We start from the raw sequence: 22576 nt of genomic DNA, 5'->3' as shown, positions 1-22576 counted from the left end.
TACTCACATACCTATCTTTGTTTAGTAAGTACACCGTTAGTGTTTTTATACTTTATTATATTCATAATAAATGTTTTTCTTTCACAAATGTTTTTTCATTAATGTTGCATAAGTGAATTTTGCCAACCTCTACACTGTCAAGAACTCCATATCCTTCAACTTAGCTAACTATCTATATGGTAATTTTGGTTAGAGTTATTAATTTAATTGTTAATCAGAGTTCCAAATTTGTAGTTAGAACCTTTATGAGACTTAATCAATAAATTGGCTATCTTTTCCCTTCCTTTGAAGGGTGGTGCCCCGAGGTAACTTTAATCAATTAAAGTTATTATTTAATATTAATAATAAAACATTAATATTTAATATTTTATTTTGATAACCAAATTTATTGAATGCCGAAAGGCACACCATTTTATGGTATCACGTTTAATGCATTAAGGCACAACAACAGATTTGTATAGAGGGATTTTGACCAGTCAATGTGTACATGATGTTTATTCAGATATGATTCTGAGAAGGTATGTTTCTGTTAAACAGTTTCAGTTTGGAGACAGTTTTGATTCAGTATAACGAGTGGTAGAATATCATTGTGAAACAGTTTTATTCCTGAGTGAATTATCTCTGCATATCCAATATAATGCATATCCAATTTATGTATTTATATTGGATCACGCCTATAGGAAAACAAAAGCATCTTTAGACATTTAACACAGAACACACTCATGGTCAACTTTCATATTTCTAGTTTCCATTTTCAGTCCAAAAACATTTGGCTCGTTAGACCTAAGGTTTACATTTGGATTACATACATGAATTTTATAAATAATAAATAATTTAAAAATTCTGAACAATCCTGTAGAAAAAACTGCAACATTATCTTTTTCACATTAAGCACTTGTTACTCACCAATAGAGAGTCTAAGAAGGAGTTTCAACATCCTGATTATCGCAGATGAAGTGTCTGAGCTCATAAACACAGAGAGGATGCAGAGCAGAGTGACCCCAGCAGCGTAAGCTTTCTCACTTTAACTCTGGGCAAGACTTTCACAACCCAACCTACTTGATATTGATGGTGGTATGTTGCTTAGTAACCAACAAGATGTTCCTGCTTTCTTGCAGCTGTGGAGTTGACGTTTCTATAACCAACAACTTCTGTGTCTGACATTTAGACATGTGATTGGCCAGTTTCCGTTTGCTTGACACTTTCTGGCATTTTTCATGTGAACACTGTTGTCATGTTTATTTGTCAATGAGATCCTTTCTGATGAATTTGGTGGAGGGAAGAGATTTGGACCGATTCAATTTGGGGTCCGATCTGAAGGAATCACAGTGAATTTGGAGTTTTATTTGTCTGAAGTCTGGTGGATGTTGTTTGAAAATGGGCTTTGCAAATGTCGGCAGACTCTCTGAGTGAACGGAACGGAACTCTCTCATCTCATCTAAGGATGACATGTGCATGTATTACTGTAATGTGTTTCCTCGCCTTGAGTTGAGCAACAACAACATTACACAAGTTATATATTTGACAAAGCTGTGACCATGTATAATGTAATGTAAGGGGCATCAACATGATCTAGTACTTTGTTACTTGCTAACTTCTCAGTTTAGTGAAAATGAGGTCATGAACATTAGCAGCAGTGTTTGTGGAGAGTCAGTGAAAACCTAACAGGGTCCACAAACGCGCGGCATTAATAAACAGGTCGCCAGAGACACAACGATGAATGCTCGAGTAATGCTGTTCTTTTCTACTGTTAGTTAACTATATCAGCTTCAAAGAAATTATGTCTGTGCTGTTGTAACATCTTATCAACAAGGTTTTAAATCCAGAAGTCGTGGAAGACCTAAATGCTGACGGAGGACTTCAGGTTCACACTTTCAATCTCCAGCTAAAACAAATGGCTCGTTGTAAGAATTAAAAATATTACTAAATTCCAATTGTGTCCCTTTGCTTAAGCTAAAGAAAAACATTGCACTTAAACTGTCCAGTGTGGTCTGTAGCTATAGATTCTGAGAACAACCACAAAGGAAAGAACATTTTTCTCAGATCCTCTAGCTGACTTCCTTGTTTTAAGGGTAAAATCTACTTATTTCTTGATGAACTCTTTTCTCCCCCGTGACCTTGACCTATAAGTAACCACATTAAATCAGTGACTGGTGTTTTTGAGATATCATGTTCACAAGGTGATTTGTGAGGCCAGTGACCTTGTTGAGAGGAAGATTACAGTGATACGTGTTTAGATAAGACTCTCCCATGTTTTTTCTAACATTGTGACTTGTGTAAGATAAAGTCAATATTATAATAGACACATTTCACAGTGAACACCAAGAGCAGACATAGTACAGGACATAAGAAGAAAATCACCTTTATTTAACCCCCGGTATTTTTATACTTCTTTGAGTGAGTTTTACCTCACCATAAATTGAGGAGGACAATGCTGGAGTTGGAGTAACAGTTGACAGTGGCACTGTGTCAGCTAAAGGCTGCTGCACACGAAGGGAAAGTCGGGCTGATTCCAGACCCGGTTTTGCCCCTTCCAACAATCTCTGGGGCGTTCCCAACTGGAGGTCGGTCAGTGCCGATTGTCTGCCAAAATAATCCCTAAGTGTGAGAGGTTTATAAAATAATCTTAATGCCACCGATTGAGTCGGAGCCTCCCTAATCTTGAATCATAAATATCAAACATGTTTGATCATTTAAATTGATAAACGGCTCCGACAGAAACCCAATGACAGCGAGCTGACCGGTAAGAGTCACCAACTGGACAAAACAAAAATACATTTCAAAATGTTTAAGCCAATTCCGCCTCCTCAGCCATGACTACATCCAGTTTTTTTTCTTGTCACTGCAAAACAGACACATGACGTCAGTCCTCCTCCATGTTGGTTTTTCTTCTGAAGCCACACTCCAGTTCAGAAGGTGGCGGTAATGCACCTAAAAGTTGTTTGCCTACTGTCGTAAAAAAAACTAAAACTGAAGAATTATATTGTGAGTTTCTGTAAGGTTTGAAGTTTCTGGAATCGCCACTGTGTAATTGTTTCCTACAAACAGCAAGTGTATGGTCTTATGTTCTGGCCAAACATTGAACATCGGTTAAATTATGTGTGTTGTCTCATGTTTTTGAAATCGGTCAAGAGTTGAAAACCCTCTCGTGTGCAGCAGCCTTAACCCTATAACAGTGGTGAAAGTGTCCAACAAGAGGCAAACATTGTATTAATTCAAATTTTACAATTTTTTTATGCTTCAGTTTGATGAAGTCATTTGGATTACTGAAGCTTGATCTGAAAACAACCCCAAACAAAACTTGAAGTACACTGATGTGAAGTTACAAGAACATAGAGAAACATTTGCCTGAAGCTACAGAAATTCTGCAATTTTTCCTTTAGATTTCTGAAAGGTAATTCAGTCAAGGTTTAATATTATTTGTGCCTGATGTGTCTGTGAGGAGAAAGAAAGAAGTACAATTTTGACGGCAAGATGGAGGTGACAGTGATGGAGGAAGACGTCTTCATTGCTGAACTGGGGAAAAACCGAATACACAAATGTACATTTAGGAAAATAACTTTCCATCTCAGTTCAACAACTACTTTCACAGCCTTTTTATATACAATATATTATTCTACATAATGATTCTACATATACGAGGAGATCCACTAATAATAAACACATGTAAGAGTAAAATTACTCAAAAGACGTACAGAGACCAGACATAGGCAGAGGCTACAAGGAAACAACTGTAAATAAATACTGGGTGGACCAGCTGATTGCTCAGGTAAATCCTTACACTGACGATGCTACAGAACTACACAGGTTGTGTATCACTCGGGGGTCCTGGTTTTAGTGCTTATTGTGTAGAGCTTAGGTTTTCTAAGTCTGAGACTGTGCCCCCTCACTCCAATTTGGTTTACTTGCCTAGGTTTACCAATTTTGTTATTTGATCCGATATACACCCACAACTGAGCAAAGCAGCTATTTGATATAACTTCAGACAAATATATAAAAAGGTACGTCTTGAGGGATTTATTTCTTTCTGACTCTGGGAAAGTCGGTTACACAATAAAACATCTTAAAATTCTGCATCTCTGAAGTGAAAGCTAGGGTTGATAATTTGTTTCTGAAACCCTTCACTACACTGAAAATCCTCTTCACATACAGACAGCCATTAAAAAAGTCTCTGGCTCTCGCAGGAATCTAACAAAAACGACCAATCATTTAATTTGGTCCGTATGAAATGAACTAAAACCCTTTGTGATCATTCACGTGTCTTCAGCCATGGAGAAGTAGAAATAGGCAAAAGTTAGCGAGCGAGTCACAGAAAAGTCAGCTTCTAGCAGGTGTCAGTGCATGTTCATATGGACGCTACTTTAACGAGAGGGGCTGGAATGCATTGGTTGCATTTTTCAAAGTGTAGCCTACTCTTGCTAGCTTTTCCAGGATTACCAACCCTTGCTTTAACCACATCACACACATTGCCGCTGTTCTCCATGATCTCCTCTGGATATCTCATGTCGTTTTTTTTTCAAACTCCCATGCACCGTTACATTTTGAAACTAAACTAAAACAATCTCTATCCAAACGAACATTTTAGCTTCAGATCAGAAACAATCTCCGTCCATACCAACACATCTTAAAGTATTTATCAAAATCACTAACCTGGGGCCTGTACTATGAAGCGAGTTCAACATACCCAGGATATCTCTCAGATATCCAACTTAACTTAACCTGACAAATGCAGTCAGGCTAAGCAGTCGCCAACTGTATATTGATATCAGTAAACAAATGCACAGTGTGGTTTGTAAACAAGTCAGAAATTAAATCATAAGTTGAACACCAAAAAGGACAATAGATTAGACTAAAGAAAAGACATTGCTATTAATGTGTAAAAGTGCATACAGTGTATTGCTGATCTTCTCTGCATCATCCACAGTGAACAGGTGAGAAGTAAAGAAACGTCGATCAACGCAGACAGTCTGTGTTACTGAGCACATTGCTCCTACGAGTCAGGTTGGTTATGTTCAGCAACAGCAGCTGATAAAAGGCTCATTATTCCCTTTGATGAAAATCTATATCTTTGCCGGTCTCTTAAGACCCATGCCTTTCTCAGAAACCCTCAAACAATCCGCGCATCAAGCTCCACGGGTTCCTCTAAGAACGGCAATGTCATGTTTGAAAGGAATTGATTGGTCAGTGGGAGGAGCTTTTATAAAGCTTGATCTCTCAACTTGAACATAACCTGCTCTGAAGCAGGTTACATCAGCACAAGTTACCGTGGTGATTTACCTCGATAAGAAGTGAACTAGATTTGTAGGACTGAAAACTCTGAATAGAACCTGAAGTTACCCCGATAATCGCAAATCCTGCTTCATAGTACAGGGCCCTGGCATGTCCATGCCTGTGTAAACAGGAAGCAGACTGTCAACTCTGAAAATACCAAGAATCAGGAACAAAAATGGCAAAAGGTTTAATGAGAGATGTCTCTGCTTGGACCAACAACAAAGTGGATAATTTACTATGAGGGTTAGAATCGCTTGCAATTTGTCATACTGTGTTAACTGCTGGTAGTTGAATGGTAACTAATAAAACCCTATCAGGAAGCCAATGAGGGTGACTTTGTCATTGTTTGCTAAAGTCAAAAATGTAACTCCAGTTTTCAAAACTGAAACGTTTCTAAAAGTCTCAGCAAAAGTGATGTGTTTAAACTCAAATGTATCAGTGTGGATGAGCCTGCACCGACATGAAGGACAAGTCACATATGACTGCTTAAAGAAGATTTTGCTCACAGCAGATACAAACCTTCCTTGAGAAGCGGTTTAAAAGACTCTGAAGAACTGAAGTTGTTGACATCATTTTGTGAGGATTTGTTTTTGTTCATTTGAATTGTTGCTGCTGAATCTGACTGCCTGTAACATCATCAGCCCAAATGATGTGCCTGAGCAATACACTCCAATGCTGGTATTAACCACCGGCAACACCTGCCTGCTCCGGATGATGCTTTTAAGATAAAACCACAAGGTTGAGAAAACTGCCACCATGCCTCTGTTATGGACATATGTGTGTGTGCGTGTGTGTGTATAAGATATATCATCAGTCTGTCCATACAGTATATACACAATCCTTCATTAAGGTTCACACAGTCTGAAAAATACTTAACATTTCAGGTATTATAAAATGATTAAAAAAAAAAAAATTAAATCACATTTTTTGCACTGTATGTATGAAATGGATGTCTGGACATCAAATCAGTCCTCACATCACAGTTTTCCTGCTGTCCTTCACTTTGCTTCTCTCCCATTTCAAGTTTATAGGTTCAGAAGTCCATTCTGTTCTCTCCTCCATATTATCTGTTATCAGGTGCAATTTGTTTCTGCTTTCATTCCCTGTGTGTGTGCCATGTGCACTGCCTCCCCCCCCACTCCCACTGCAGTGTGGAGCAGAGGTGCTGAGTGCAGAACTTCAGTCGGAGGGTGAGGGGACCTATGGGGAGCAGGGTGCAGGGCTTGGGCTGGGAGAGGGGACTGATTTGGGTGACGGACTTGGATGGCAGCTCCTGAGGTCTGTTTCATCCTCCTGTCGGCCTTCTGCTCTACCCTTTCCTCCACCTTTCTCTCCCCCGACTCCGTGCCCCTCCAGACCCTCAGAGTTCTCCAGCATCTCCTGGATGAGAGGAGGCATGGAGCCAGGGATCTCCATTTTCAGAGTGATCACTCGCTCAGCCCCTAAAAGAGAAAATGACATCAGGATATCAGAGCAAGTCCTTATGAAGGAGCCTTCCTTCACTGACTGAAAATGTAATTATTATTCTGCAATTTCTTTTCATTATCAAATATGTAAATCTTATTGAACAAAAAACATCCATTCTTCTTATCGTTTCGCATGCATCCTATGTGTTTAATACACAGGAAATGTTACTACCCCTAGAAAAATGATTACACCATACATTCAAAAAAATGTATAATAATAATAATGAATTACACTGGTGAACAAAGGGTTCTGCTTTGCTGTTTTTTAGATGATTGTTAGTTCACCATAATCTAATCAAGCACTTTCTACAGAGAAGTTTCACATTAAAACCTTAATGGGTAAACTCCTGCATCACTGAAGACAACGCATCAGTGATAAGACATTGAAAAAGTGAAAATGATGAAATTATTTGTGAATTGAAAAGTCTTGTTTTTTTTGTTCAAATGAAAAACTCAGCCTTCTAATGACAGTCATTGTATTAAATGTAATAATGTTGTGGAATTTACATCATAATGACTTTATCATGATCATGGGGGGAGTGCAGGGTTGGCAAAAAACATTAAAAATTGTAAATCATAAAACAGAAAGGCTACTCAATAAAACACAATGTAGCAAAAAAGGGAGAAAAAGCAAATATAGAACTGACTTTAATGTAAACATGTTAAACATAAATGTCCTGTTATAGAATTTTACAATATCTGCACTGTCACATGCATCAGCATCTGTGTGCGTCTCACCCTTCACACTGATGCTCCGGAGGTCAGTTATCTTCATCAGTATTTTGGGGAACATACAGGGTTTATCAGGCCTCCTCCTCCTCACATAGATCTGCACACACAAAAAGATGTGGAGGAAAGTATTTACATGACACTTTTGCTTTTTGTGTGCCCTCATAATGTTTCCTCTAATTTCAGCAACCACAGATGATGATTCCTGTTTTGAATTCTTTTGCTCTATTTGTGTTTTAAATCAGAATCCATTTTTTTTACTCTTGTTTAATTTCTTTACTAAGACTCCTCTTACAGTTGCCACATTACTGCTAAATACATTTATTATAGAATAAATATTACATGAAAATGGATTTATATATTATATATGTGAGTAGCATTTTATAATTCTGCTACTTATGATAAACAATGTGAATAACTGTTGCCATTTCTTAACACATAAAACTGTAGATCATCTAAATTTTCATTGACAACAAATCCCACGATAAAGACCAATAATAATCAGAATAATAAATATTGTGTATGAATCAAAGGCTGATACATACTGAAATTCATTGTCTACAAACTATTAAAAAACACATCAGTGAACCACATTGTTTCACACTGGGTGATATGTTCCATTATCATCATGACCACCCACAGCGTAGTTTACTTTGACTCCCTGCATACACTGTCCTGCTGTCAGAAATACTGTGGCTGCGGATTAATCCACTCGAGAAGGTAGTCCCCAACAAAACGGCTATTTCCCCAGGTAACCTTCGTTAAAAAATGACAAACTGAGTCTATAAATAGTATTAATACATAGGAAATAATGTGCCGGGGCTGAGTTATTCTTAGTTTCTATCCTTTTGTGGACGGAAGATATATTAATTATAACAACCAAAGACTTCAGTTAGCTACTATAATAACAACTTTTCGGTGTATGTACATATTATACAGAAAAGCATATTTAAGATGTAAGCAACAATGTAATAAACCGAAAGTAACATGGTTGTATAATGATAATAATCAGATGTCAAACCTTCAAGGCTTCTAACAAAGGCTCCTGAAGAACGTCCACCTTTTCTGGTTCCTCCAGATCCTGACGATCTGCATGCACAACCCAAAAAATAAATCACAAAACACACATGCACATCCAATAACGTCAAGCAGCTTTGCATTTTCCCATGATTTTCTTTTATTAATTATTATATTTCATATTCCTGAGGAGTGAAGTGCAGCACCACACAGCAGGCAGATGGCGCTGAGCAATCCTGTCTCTGCGTCGTCCATCTCCAGCAGCAGCAGCTGGTTTGGCGAAGGAGAATACAAAGTCTGTGAGAGGTCCAACCCAGCGTTGTGCATCTGGGCAGGTTCAGAGTCAAACCGTCAGAGAAAGTCATGCGTCCTGGTCTGGGGTGTAGCGGGTGCAGATCCTCAGAATCTAGGAAAAGGGGATGACATGGGGAAAGAAAAAAAATACATTTTATACATAACTCTGCTGTGCCACAACTGTACATTTTCCCAAGTGTGAAATGATCTCTGTCTTTTAAAGCTGTTACACTCTGATTGAAAACAGTATTAAACTCACCAGTATGTCGAGGCAGGCGGCTTTGAGCAGGGTGATCTGATCAGCGATGGTGAGCGTTGTGAAGCCTGGCAGCTGCTTGGCAAACTCCACTGTCTTAATGATGCATTTGGTGACAGTTCACTGAACTTGTCCCAAAGACTGACATCCAGCGAAACACGGTGCTCTGCGCTGTTGGCCTGTAGATAAGGGTCAGGTGACTGATAGAAGGCAGAAAATGTCTTTATAGTTTAGTCTGTACAATCAATTTGTCTTTAGTTGTTCTGAGTTTTTGATTCATTGATTGAGGTAGTTCATGTGTTGATAAAATGCTGTGCTGTGTCTGTTTGATTACCGTGGTGTATTTTCCCAGCTGACAGAGGGAGGGAAAGGTTTCCTTATGGGCCTGAAGCACTCGCTCAATCATCTGCTCTGTGTCTGCTGACAGAACGTAGATCCTCGCCTCCCCCTGCCTCTTCTCCTCCTTCTTCTTTTCGTTCTGTCATTTCGCACTACTGATGTTGGGGGTAATGATAGGAAGATCTTATCAATTTGGGCAGGAATTCGATTCAAGAACAAGAAGGTTGCTCCGTCAAGTCTTTAAATCATCATTAAAAAGGTTTCACTTGTCATGGGAAGCACGACACACTTTGAGAGAACGGTTTCATAATCAGGCCTGCAAACTCACATGGAATGAAAAGGGTTTCTAACAAAGGGTGGCCAAGCATTTGCTATCACAGCCGCCATATTATGGAATTTTCTCCTCATTAATAGACAGACTAAGTCCTTAGGTTCTTTTGGCTCTTTATTTACATCTCTGGATGCTAATAGTTTCAGGTCTTGTATAGACATTTATAGTTTATTTTTAGCCCACCTAATAATTCTGTCAATTTTCTCAGGATGTGTCATTCTGTTTTGTAAAGGAAACTTTACTTGGCACATCACAGAGGACCAGACAGTCTGTGGATCTTCTATTGTGCATAAACAAAAACACTGAGTGTAAGTCAAGTGAGATTTTTTCTGCACCATGGTTCTCCTTTCCTAACTCCTTACGGATTCCCCTTCACATCTTGTGGAGTCAATTTAAGCTCCTTTCCTAACCACTATTCCTTGACCTCAATGGAAAGTATCAGGAGGTCAAGGAATAGTGGTTAGGAAAGGAGATTATTTTGACTTTCCGAACGGTTTTGAGGGGAATGTCTTTCCTGTAAACATCCACTAGGAGGAGACAAATATCAAGCATAAAACACATCACTGAGCTGCTGGGAAAGAGCTTGAACTGTAAAGCTTACCCTGCTTCAAGCGTTCTATTATTGGGTCCCTACATATTAATTATACACATCTGTAGTTAAGTGTCTCTCAAACATTTCAGGTTTCTTACATTCACTCTGAGAGAGTGGATGTGTTCACTGTTTATTTAGTGTACTCACACTCCTTGGACATGCCAACATCGAGACATTTCTGTAGTCTGCAGGACTGACAGCGGTTCCTCGTCACCTTGTTTATGACACAGACTTTGTCTCTGTGGCAGGTGTACAGCATGTTCTTCTGGATGCTTCTCCGAAAGAAACCCTGCACAAAGAAATGGGGGCAAAGAATGGAACACAGCAGCAGGGGAACAGAAAACATTGTACACAGAATAATAATCCTCTAATTGAGCTAAGAGTGACTGATTTGTTTTGTTGGAGCACAAGACACAAACACAAAAAAAACCGTAAATGCAAACTGCATGCACTGATTATGCGTGTTTGAGTGGGTGTGTGTAGAATGAGATAAAGCAAAGAGGCTTACAGATCAAGGTCATGACCTCTTCCACGACACATTAAGCTAATTCTCTGTAGTCTCATGCTCCTTGTATTCATTCTTTATTTAGGTTCTCTAGCTGTAGCTTGCATCTATTCATGTACAGTTAAACCAGAAGAGGTGCTGTAGTTGGTGCATGTTGTGCTGTTAAGTTTAGCCAAAGCGTACTGTATGTTTAGCTGCCTACCTTGCAGCCCTCACAAGCACTGACTCCATAGTGGTATCCTGAAGATTTGTCCTGACATACAAAGCAGGGCTTGTAGATGCGGGGCGGAGGTGGAGGTGAGGGGGGGCTGGGGACAAGCAGGTCCTCCCCTGAACTCGTGCTCTCAGTCTCTATAGCTGCAGGGACAGACAGAGGGGAAACACACAGATATGCATTCAGTCATAGTGGCATTTAAGTGCATTCTCGCTCCTAAATCAATGTTCTCTACGATTTGACTTCAGTTGTATCAGGATTTAGAAAAAGATTATTCTATTTATTTATTTGAAATAATGACGCACCCTTCTTTTGGTATCCTCCAAAATGGTAGTGGTACAAGATTGGAGTAGAGCTGGCTCAGGTGCATGGATGCAGGCAGAATAACCAGTAAAACAAAAGCATTTACAATGGTAGCTATAGCCATGGCCGTTACATAAGTTCCCAAAGTCACCAACTACCAAAACCAAATTAGCTGAGGAACTGTTCTGCATCAGAGTGGACCGTCCTGTTTGTAGTTTTCACCTTACATTGACTAACTTAAACCAAATGGCAAGTAGAAATAGACTTTTCTAGTCTTATTGACCACTCAAAGCGCTTTACAGTACAAGTCACATTCACATACACATTCATACAGCGCTACCATGTGCTGCGCTTTTTCTATTAAACATCATTCACATACTGCTGACACATTGCTATAGGAGGGAAACTTGGCGTTCAGTTTCTTGACCAAGGTCACTTTGGCATCCAGATCAGAGGAGCCAGACATCGAACCACCAACCCTCTTGTTAGTGGATGACCTGCTCTACCACCTGAGCCACAGCCACTCTGTGTTTTTAAGACATCGTGATCGTGATTGATTCTTGGTTGAATGTGTACTTTGACACATTTCAAAAGGAGGATGACATAAGCTCCATCACTAATAACCATTATCAAAAACCATTAATATTAGCAATGCAGTGTAGAAAACACTCAGCTGCAGCTGCATTTCTAAATGGTTCTAGGGTGGCTGTCACCGATAGACTGAACTGCCTCTGCATGCCGCAGTCTTGTCAAAGATAGTTTGTCAGAAGACTGTCATTCTGTAACACCACTATACAAGTGTTTCTGAAGCTCCAACAAACCCATCAGAGTGAGACATCTTAGTGTTCTTTGTCACATCATTGTCAGATATGTCACCCTCCAAAATTAACTGTTAGTCATATCATAGTCAGGTACATTTCTATGAACTTTAATTTCAGTTTTATGTGAACTAATGCAAATTTCTCGAATTCCTGCTGCCCTTTTGTTTTTTTCTAAATGAATGCACAGCAGTATATTAAGGTACTGAAAGAAAGACATTGTATCTTGTTTTTTCTGATGCCATGTTTCTGGCCAAGAATGGAAAATGTATTATTAATTTATGTAACATGGTGAGATATGAAAGAAGGTAAAATAATGACAATATTAGAAAATCCAGTGTAATCTAACTCTAGCAATACAAGTCAGTCATTGCTGTGTATCAGGAAAAAAGAAAATCTGCACAATGGAGGAGAACCCTGTACTAAAGCCCTGCAAAAAATCCATGTAATGTTAAATTTTGTCAGGGCAATAAGCTGTTGATTTTATTCCACATTTTGTGAGCATTGAATGTTGTATTCAGTATGTATTTAGTGTCTGCATAATTTTGTAAAGAGAATATTTAGAAGCTCTTCCACCAGAACTAGACAGCTGGCTACTGTCCAACAGACTTCATTCAAGGTCAAAACAATCTTCTGTATAATGTGGATTTTTATAACCAGCAGATGTCACATGCAGATTGTGTTTGTGTGCTTGTCCTCCTGAAATAGGTTTAAATTTCCTTCATGACATTTTTAAATATGTTTTGACATTAAATAAGCTACACTTAGCTGCATCCACCTATTTAAAACCAACAAGACCTGACTATCAAATGTGCATAGCAATAAACTGGGATTGTATTTTTCAGTGAGGTATATCTGCAGGCAAAGGAGCAATGTCCCATTGTTTGCAGATGCTGCTGATAGAGATGTTCTGATGAGATGTTTCAGATACCTGGACTTTTCTTAGCGGCCAATACAGAGTACTGATCCAATACCAGTGCATTTAAAAAATAATGAATGTCATAGAACTTAACATCATAACTGAGTTTTATCTGGGTGAAACTTACATACCTTAAAGACGTGATATCACAGAGGTACATAGATCATTCTCGCCGATGCCCCAGCCAGCTTTTTCAGCAGTATCTATTTTCAGCACATATTTCAATGCTAATAGATAATATTACATTACTGCCTATTAGGGATGCATGATATATAATGGGAATTTCATATTATTATTATATATTTATCGGAATCGGAAATTATAACCGATAAAACGTCTGATAAACACATAATCGGTTATATACTTCCGGCTACCTTCTGCTCTCCGCTGCTCGGTCCCCGTACGCGGCCGAGAAATCCTCTTCAAACCGTACCAGCGCCATCTCCGCTTGCCGGCCCGCGTTTCTGGCTGCCTGGAGCCCCACATTGGGCGCCACTGTGGCAATAGACCATGCCACCGGGGTCTCCCTCACACCTAAAGTGGTTTGAAGTTTTCTGATGTTCTTCACTAAAAAACTAAATGTATACACTCAGTCAGAACTGTTTTAGTTGTGTTAACAATGGAATATTAATTCATCCATATTTGCCTACTATATTTTGAAATTTGACCCTCAGGTGTGCATAAACTACAGGCTATAAACGCAAATTATTATCCGTATCAGCCATGTGAAGCATGTTATTATCGGTATCGGCTGGAAAAATCCATATCGTGCATCTCTACTGCCTATAGTTAGCAGCATTATATATATAATATTTTAATATATATTAAAGGTAAGTAAGTGTCCATCAACCATCAATCGAGTTGAATGAACACAAACAGTTCATAAAGTTAAAAGGCTGCCATAACGTTGCAAAAGAAAATGGGTGGGTATGGGGAGCAGTAAGTTGACTCACAAAATACGAGCTGAACCGGGGTCAACTTTTAGGACACACCCCCAGTGATCTCCTTGCGTGCGATCCTGAAATTCTTCAAAAGCTTAACAAAGGCGTCGCAGACGTGGGAATTTGAATTTATAACAATGTATTCATGCCGTATAAAAGAATATCCACCCCCATCATACTAGCCATACTTCGATCTTTCCCTTGCTTCATCTCTCCTGTTGGTCTTTGCTCTCTTCTCACGCACACTCCAGCCAACACTTCCAAACCCTGTCTGACCTCTTTTAAACCCCTCTCTCTCACCTCATATTTCCAACAGTCTCTTGACTGTGATGTCCTCTGTGATTGTTAATCTCTGCCCGCTGCCTCTCGCTCCTGCTTTAGTGAACAAGACATTCTCCTTACTCTTGAGATGAGGGACATTCTAACAGAGAGGAATGTCTGTGACTCATCTTTACCCGTGTGTTAGGAGAGGAATCAGATAAGGGGAACAGTGTTTACATAGTTTCATCTCATCAGCAAACATCATGAAGTGACCCACTATTTTTTACATATACTGACTTTGAAACTTGAAAGTTTCCTTTAATGCTTTTGAATATGTGAACATCTACTGGGTGGATTGTCAAACAGCAAAGATAAAGATAGTCATGGTGCTGATATTAAGTATTTGAATGACTTTGGTGATATCCCGACAATTAACATGGCACCGCCATTGTGATCGCACTGCCGTCAGATAAAACCTTAAGTGGCAGTGAAAAGCAGGCTGTTCATTATTTCAGTCAGTATTGATTCGTCATCGTGAGCATATTAGTATGTTAACAAAACAAGTAGAGGCTGAAAAAACTGCGGAAAACAGCAGTATTGAAATTACTGACACTTAATAATTGTTTTTCATCATTGCTCTTGTATCGTGACACACACACACACACACACACACACACACACACACACACACACACACACACACACACACACACACACACACACACACACACACACACACACACACACACACACACACACACACACACACACACACTTTGTTTATTCCGTTATAGATTAACAGTCCTAATTCAGACTGACATTTAATACAGTAAATAAACAGTCAGAACAGTCATAGTATTGTTTGTCTTACAAAGAACAAATAAAAGCTCTTTCTCTAGAAGAGCAGAGCTTGATGGGGCTTCAAGCTCAGTAATAAACCTAATAACAATGTTATTAGTCTTATTGTGTAATCATCCACAGGATAAATCTTGAAGCTGAGGCAAACTGTTCAAGTTACCAGAATGAAAGGGAGACATGTTTTGTGGTTGATCTGGATTTAGGATATTACTGTGAGGCAGTCACACCAGAGGCTGTGATGACCCATGTCATCATTCAGGTGAAAACCAAACCACTGTCATCAGCTGCACCCTCTCACTATACTTTTACATGGGGAAGGGGAATGTCAGCATCATTGTATACATACAATGAAAGCTGTGCCATCGATTCACGCCCCTCTTCAATCTCAGTTTTTACATTACTGCCACATTTACATCAAAGTCAAAACCAAGCCCTCCCTTTTCTCCCTGAGCTGTAGCCACAAATGACAGAACTGTGTTGATCTGTGATGGTGTGTACACAGGAGGATGGGGAAGATGTGACAACATTTCTCTGTGTGATTGTGTGTGTGTGTGTCGGCGGGGAAATAAAAAGCAAAATGAGTCAGGCAGATTATCATATGCCACTGCTGTGTGCAACTTAAAAGCGGTTTGTATGCATGTTTTACTGTCACTGGCATGTCGTTAGTTGCACCATAGTATATGTGGTCTGTGGGAGGAATACATCAACATGCCTTCCCTGCTGTTTTTAGCCTCAAAATAATGTTATATTTGACATTTGGCTAGATTATGATATAGGTTTTAACAAGAGACTCAAATTTGAAGAGATCTCAATTCAGCTAAGAGTTGTAGCAACATTTTGCTTTAAATTGTGCAGCCCTACATACAATGCAGACCTGCACAATGAAATGCAATAGCAATAGCAATGTTGCTACATTGAAACTAATGAAACACTGTTCAGAATATAACTTTATACAAAATGTATGATACCTGCAGCTACCGAGCAATTGCTTATTCACAGGCTGTGGCTATACACTCTAACTGCAAAAAGACAAGCAACAGAATAAAGGTCAATAGTGAACATGGCAGAGAGAAGTGCAGTGTGTAAGACCAGACATTCGTTTGAGTCTCTTGGTTTACCTGGGTCAAAGCATGGCTAAAACCTTCCAAAGTCAGGGTCAGTTTACGTTCAAATCCATTGTGACAATACTCCATGTAAGCCAGTGCTGGACTAAGCCGTTTTCCAAATGTAAAACACATTAAATGGTCTCCCCAGGCAGTCCTGGCTTTATGCCAGCTAACAGTTCCTGAACAGAGAGCACGACAGCTTAGAGACCAGCCTCTAATCACTTTCCTCAGTCCCTCTCTCTGCACAGTTCACAAGGCATAGAAATAAGTTCTTTAACATGAATTTCATTGACACACTGTTGAGCCCAAAACCTACCATCAGTGCTAATGACTAGGCTAACACACATACAGTACAGCTCAAACAGCTTTTACCATCCATTGCTCCACTTTCACCAGCACCCGGGGGTAGATAATATGGATACAATCCTTTATCAAAGTACATGTAAACTTATGTACCAATAATAAATGCAAATATTTATGAAAATCCAATCGGGGGATGATATATGGCTAAGCTAAACAGATAAACCTGTTTTGAGCTTTTCAAATTAATAAAAAGACTTAAAAAATGAACAAAAAAGTCCAGCAAATCCAATACTAAAGCACTGACCACATTATAAATGGTTTATCAAAATAATTAGCAATATTTGTTGTGACGGTTCACTTTGTAAACTTTTAGTTTCCTATTGTAGCTTAATGCACAAGAACAGGAACTTTTATTACAGCCACATGTGTGATGGGCAACGTTTCCTGTCTTTTGATATTTGAAAAGACTGGCTAATTAATAATGAAAATAATTGTTAGTTGTATTTGATCCTGACCAGGATTATTTATGCTGATTAAGAATTTGATAAGACAACACCAATGTTTTTTTATTGGTGTTGTGCATGTGTGAAAGGCAGACTACGGGTAAACTCTGTAGCCAATTCTCTGGACTCAGTCATGTCTGAAAACGGCTCAAGAAACTTCCAGTTTTTCCTCTCTGACCTGCAGTGAAACAACAGACATAACAAACACCACCCACCTAATCATTTGGTATAAGGGAGTATTTGTTTAAGCAAGAGGTTTTGGCCAAAGCCAGCTGTGAGTATCATCATCACTATCATCTGACATCAGATATCAGAAGCTGTTCCAGCCATTGCAGTACAGAGTTTACTGTGATATGTATTATGTAATTTGTTATGATCTGCTGTTGGGATGGATGTTATAAAACTAAAATGGTCCCTGATAGGAAAAAGGTTCCCCACCCTTGTGTTAGATACAAACACTGACATGCAACCATCCACCTCCTCCCCTTTTCACACACTCACACTCTGGTCTAACTTGGTCAGTGTTTCCTCACATTCCCAGACAAACTGTGAGTGAATGGCTGTGGCTGTGTGTGTGTGTATGTGTATGTGTATGTGTATGTGTGTGTGTGTGTGTGTGTGTGTGTGTGACGCATGTGCATCTTCAACAGACAGAAAGAAAGGTCATTCAGTGCAGAGAAGTGATGACTGGGCAGCTGACACAGGAAAGAAAGAGGCAGATAGAAGGAGAAATAAAGAGTGAGAGAGATGTAGGTCACTTCCCAATTGTCAGTGAGTCATTGCTCTGGATCACACCCAAACACACACACACACACAGTGGGCCACTATCTTGCAGCTGGTGCTTACATGTTGCTGGAGCAGTCACTGAATGTGTGTGCATGCCTTTGACCTTTGAACCCATTTGACACTCTTCATTCCAGTCGCACATTAACACACAGTGCCTCACTCTCCTCTTTTTTTTCTCGCCGGCTAATCAGAATCAACTTTACACTCTCTCTCTTTATGACTTAAACTCTGTTGTGCTAGGGCCATGTCACAGTGACATCATCATGTCGCTACCCTTAGGTTACCGTCTGACATTCACACTGGCTGTCTCTAACATGTGACGCCCTGGTGGAGTTGCCCCATGTTTGCATGATAAACAATGGGTGACCAATAACCATCCTGTCTGATAGTTGTAGAGTAGACACTTTGCAATTTAATGAACAACTGGTATCTGTCCTGAAAAATACCACATACAGTATGACCATGTGAGTAAAGAGATCGATTGACAATCGCTCCCAGTTGTGCCCTGCCTCTAACCAAGTGAGTGGTTGGAAAATAATGTAACAACACCACTAATTTAATTTGGGCCATCAAAAAAAATTTTTTTTTTATTAAATTAATGATGTATTGCAATCACTGAGATACTATTATATCTGTGTTCCAAGCAACCAGTGGCATACTCCATAGCAGTGGGTGGCAGTACTGAGTCACTTTACAGTTTCCAAGCCGCCAGTGAGCATAAAAAGAGCAGGAAATGCAAGTTGACCACAACAACCATGTTGAGGGGACAATGGAGGAGCCACCACCAACCAGTGAAAGACAAGACATGGAAACCCATCTGGGCAACAATAATGTGATAGAAAGAACTAAAAGCAAAAGCTTGGTTCTGGACAGACTTGGAGATGCCATGTTTACTTGACTATACATTGGTTACTGTGTTCAAGTGGCAGTTTGGCATTTTTCTAATGTCACTATGACATGTTTCAAAAATCCTAATGTGTAATCTGAGGGTGGTGATAAAAGGCTAATTTATGGTGCTTTGTAAGAAAAGAGAAACATCTACATGGACTGGCCGCCATGATTTCGGATGGTACAGCTTGGTGTCATCCATTTCATCCGCATGTGTAAGCTTTCAGAAAACAAGCACAAAAACGGAGGAGATGAACGCACAGTATGGACAGAAGACTTCATCCTTTTCTGTATCTAAAATTGAGCCAAAATACATTACAAATGTTAATTCAGCAGAAGCTAAAACAACACGGACTTTCCCAGACTGTATATAGTCTAGCATGGCTGGGTTATCATTGACCTAAACTTACCTCTGATAGTAACTGTGTTTCTTGCAAGATGCAGCCCAATTGCTTTATTTCATTTATCAGCCTGATGAATTCAGTAATTCATTGGTACATTCACTTATTAGATTGTGATCTTGACATATTGTCAACATGTGAACTGACTTTTATCAACAGTGATGAGTTCCATAAGACCAGCTCTTCCACCTAAGACTGAATTCATGCAGCCACTACATTGTGTGTGAACAAGATATGGATCATTAGTGGAACATATTCACATGTTGAACTGCTCACTAACTGCCTGCTGCTGTGTTGCTGTCAAAGTAAAGCTAGCTCCAGTTCCAGTGTCCCGCATTACTTGAACTCAGAGCCAAACAGAATTTAACATGCTGGCATCACTGTAATCACTACTTATGGCTACACATTTTCACCTTGACTATCTCACCTTTTGCAGCTTTGTAATTAGGATAAAAATAAATGCATTACAATCACCTTGAAGTCATTACCAAAATAATAGTGTACAAAAAATGACTTACTATAAATACATTCTGTGCCATGTTGAATATCCCTCTAGGGTTGCAACTAACACTTTATTTTCTCAAATAATCAATCAAGCATTTGTTCTTGAAAGATAGTAAAATGGTGATTCTTCAAATGTCTTGTTTAGGTCAACCAGCAGCTAAAATCCAGAGATAATCGTCATTATTTTTACTATCACATACGACAAAGAAAAACAGAAAACTCCAATAGCTTGAGAAGCTGAAACGAGGTGATGCTTAGAAAAAGTGACTTTCTGTGATTAATTGAATCAAAAAAAGTTACCACTGTCCTGATTAATTTATCAACTATATAATTCATCTGTAATCAATCCACTTTATATATTAAAATGTGCAGCTTATGACACTCTCATTCTCATTTCACCCATTGTGAAGCAAGTTTGGCTACATGTGGAAGACGAGCTCAGGCTGCTGCTGACCTACTGAGGCCATTTGAGTTGCTCCATTCACAACAAACACCAAACCTTCAAGTCACAGAAACAGACAGCGTAGATTACTGTGTTCATAACAATTAAAAAAAGGTTGGTCATCTCATGACAAGAGGTAAGATTTGTCAGATATAAGGATGCCCAGTCATGATAACATGTGCTTAATACAAACTGCATCAGCAGAGGAACAGCCATCATAGGCTGCAACTAACTTAACATCATTCATACATGATTTTGGAAAACTTGTATTTAGGTAAAGGTTTACTGATGTTATTTTGGCCAAACCCTGAGAAGGAAAAGTCAGATTATAATGTTAATAGATAGAGAAACCATATCCACAACAAAATATAAGAATATATCTACTTGATTTGAACTGTGTAGACACCAACAGTAGTCCACCTGAGGGAGGGAAGCTTATCGGCTAATCGCAATCAAAGAGTGCAGGAAAGTGAATGAAACTACATGTTGTTGCTATAGAACAGTGTTCATTTGGGATCAAGTTTATCTCAGACTGTCACGGGGGCTCTGGAGGACCTGATACTAGAATAAAAAGGAGGCTGGCATGTGCCCCAGTCTCAATCGGATCTATTGTCTTCCTTACACGTGAAAATAATGTCAAATGGCACTCACAGTGGCAGGATCCGCTCCAGTGCCTCACCAGAGACCCCCCGAATGGACGCTGGAGTCCTACACCGGACAGGAGTCCCTTCTCCGGCCCGAGCCCCGGGGGTCTGTGGTAGTAGTCCATGCTCAGGAAGGAGCCGGGGCTGGGGCTGCTGCGGCCGGGGCTGGGGCTCAGACCCACAACATCCACGCTTTCGTACATCACCGAGAGACGGGGGAGGGAAGGGAGGACGGGGTCGCCTTTGATCCCCTTTGTAGCCAACAAAATAGGAGAAGGAGGGGAGAAAAATTCAAAGCGTCCCGAGCGGCGGGGAGAGAGAGAGAAGAGAAGAAGGGAAGGGAGGGAGGGAGGGAGTTCACATCTTCATAACAGCCTGATGGCAGGAGGGGGAGGTGGGGCAAAGAGGAGCAGATGACCCGTCCTGCTGACCTCCTGTCCCTGGAAGAACACGAGCGCTTCCCTGCCACAAAGGAAGCTTTAAACACCGTGTTTTTGGTCCCGTGTAAATGCTACAAGTGTCACTAAGTTGAGCTGCTGGACTCCTCGTTACTTTCTACTAACAGAGCAGATTTAAAAAAGAGAATAAAAACGTCACGTTACACTACATCGTGCTCCACTTCCTACACGGCGACCTCGACGTCTTCGGCTTCAGTCGGTTCCTCAACGCTGGCGCTTTGTTTTCGCGTGTATTTCTACACGAGCTTCACGTATTCATTCACGTCGCTTGTTAATCATCGTATCCACACTGGCCGTCTCTTTCGCGGTGGCCACCAGCACCAGCGCCGTGTCTCACACACGCAGTGAATGGAGGTAGCTTAACGCCGAAAAGTAGCAATGTCCGGTCGGTGGAGACGCGCTGCTCCGCTCCGGTTCTACCCCTCACACAAAACAGATACAACCCACAGGAAACGCAGCCCGGACTCGTCAATGTAGCCGAGCAGGACTCTGGAGTTTCCGCGGTTTGTCCAGGAAGCGGGATAATATCCAAAGGTGCTCAGAGTTACTGAGTCTCCCTGTTGTTGAGATCCGGCGGCGGCACAGGAGCAGTGTCCTGTGGTAACCTCCCCCTGCACCCGACGGCCCCTCTCTCTCTCTCTCTCTCTCTCTCTCGCTCTCCCTCGCTCTCTCTCCCTCCCTCCCTCTCTGGTTTGGTGAGTGACACCAGCTGCGCACGAGCTCCACCTACCTGTGCGTGCCCCCACAGTCACAGTGTGGCTTCGATCTTTCACAACTAAAGTAACTACTGCTATTTATATCTGATGTCTGCCATCATTAATAGTTGTAACGTCGCCTTGGTTACCAGCTCAACAGCTTGGTTATCTTTGTAATACACATCCCTGTACTCAGTGGCAGCTCTAACTTAGATGTCACCCTGGGAGTACCCCCCCCCCCCTCTCAGCCCATAGATGCTTCTCAATTCAGGGGCTCCATTCTTTGGAGGATGCGTTCTACCCGGCCCAGGAAGACCGCTGACATGAGATGGTTTTTATGTGATGATATTTCCAAGCAAGAGGGCTGAAGTTGAACACACCCAAAAGGTTTGAATGCCCCTTATTTTTAAAAAGAAATTCTTAAATAGCTGTTTGGATGATTTGAAGCAAGCATCAGAAGTCTCGTTGCTTGCTGAGGTCATTGCCTGGAGTTTCTCTTACCAGACCCCTGGTAAAAACTCTCACTCTGTGAGAACACAGCAGGAGATCCTCCAGAGAATTCACCGCAAGCGAGAAGGCAAACTAAAACCAAAAAACAGTTATGTCTCTGCTTGCTGCAGCACCCCTTACCTGAACGCTCCAGAGATTTCTGTTCTTGTGAATACGTCTGAGTGGAGGATCTCCTGTTGCATTGTTTATGAATGAAATGGGAACTCCGGAGTAAGTCTGGAC

The 22576-nt window shown here is 40.3% G+C and overlaps 2 protein-coding genes across 2 annotated transcripts in view; both read right to left on the bottom strand.

Moving 5' to 3' along the window:
- LOC118123690 overlaps positions 1-5242 on the bottom strand; it is a 56673-nt gene extending 51431 nt beyond the window's left edge. Inside the window, exon 1 of the mRNA XM_035181214.2 lies at positions 907-5242. Within this exon, the coding sequence (XP_035037105.2) occupies positions 907-970 (64 nt within the window). The 5' untranslated portion in view covers positions 971-5242. The remainder of the gene's footprint in view (positions 1-906) is intronic.
- Positions 5243-6100: 858 nt separating this feature from the next.
- Positions 6101-21813, bottom strand: LOC118123384 (retinoic acid receptor alpha-B). The gene is given in 13 exon segments (XM_047343711.1): positions 6101-6713; positions 7476-7566; positions 8488-8555; positions 8690-8818; positions 8821-8850; positions 8853-8889; positions 9037-9149; positions 9152-9212; positions 9368-9510; positions 9513-9527; positions 10443-10584; positions 11003-11157; positions 20699-21813. Coding segments are annotated over 13 exon segments (1422 nt in total). The 5' UTR covers positions 20895-21813; the 3' UTR covers positions 6101-6471.
- Between the last annotated feature and the right edge of the window lie 763 nt (positions 21814-22576).

This window comes from Hippoglossus stenolepis, chromosome 16, assembly GCF_022539355.2.
Source record: "Hippoglossus stenolepis isolate QCI-W04-F060 chromosome 16, HSTE1.2, whole genome shotgun sequence".
NCBI classification, from domain to species: Eukaryota; Metazoa; Chordata; class Actinopteri; order Pleuronectiformes; family Pleuronectidae; genus Hippoglossus; species Hippoglossus stenolepis.
The sequence above is the reverse complement of the archived record's forward strand: the minus strand, read 5'-3'. Positions and strand labels throughout refer to the sequence as shown.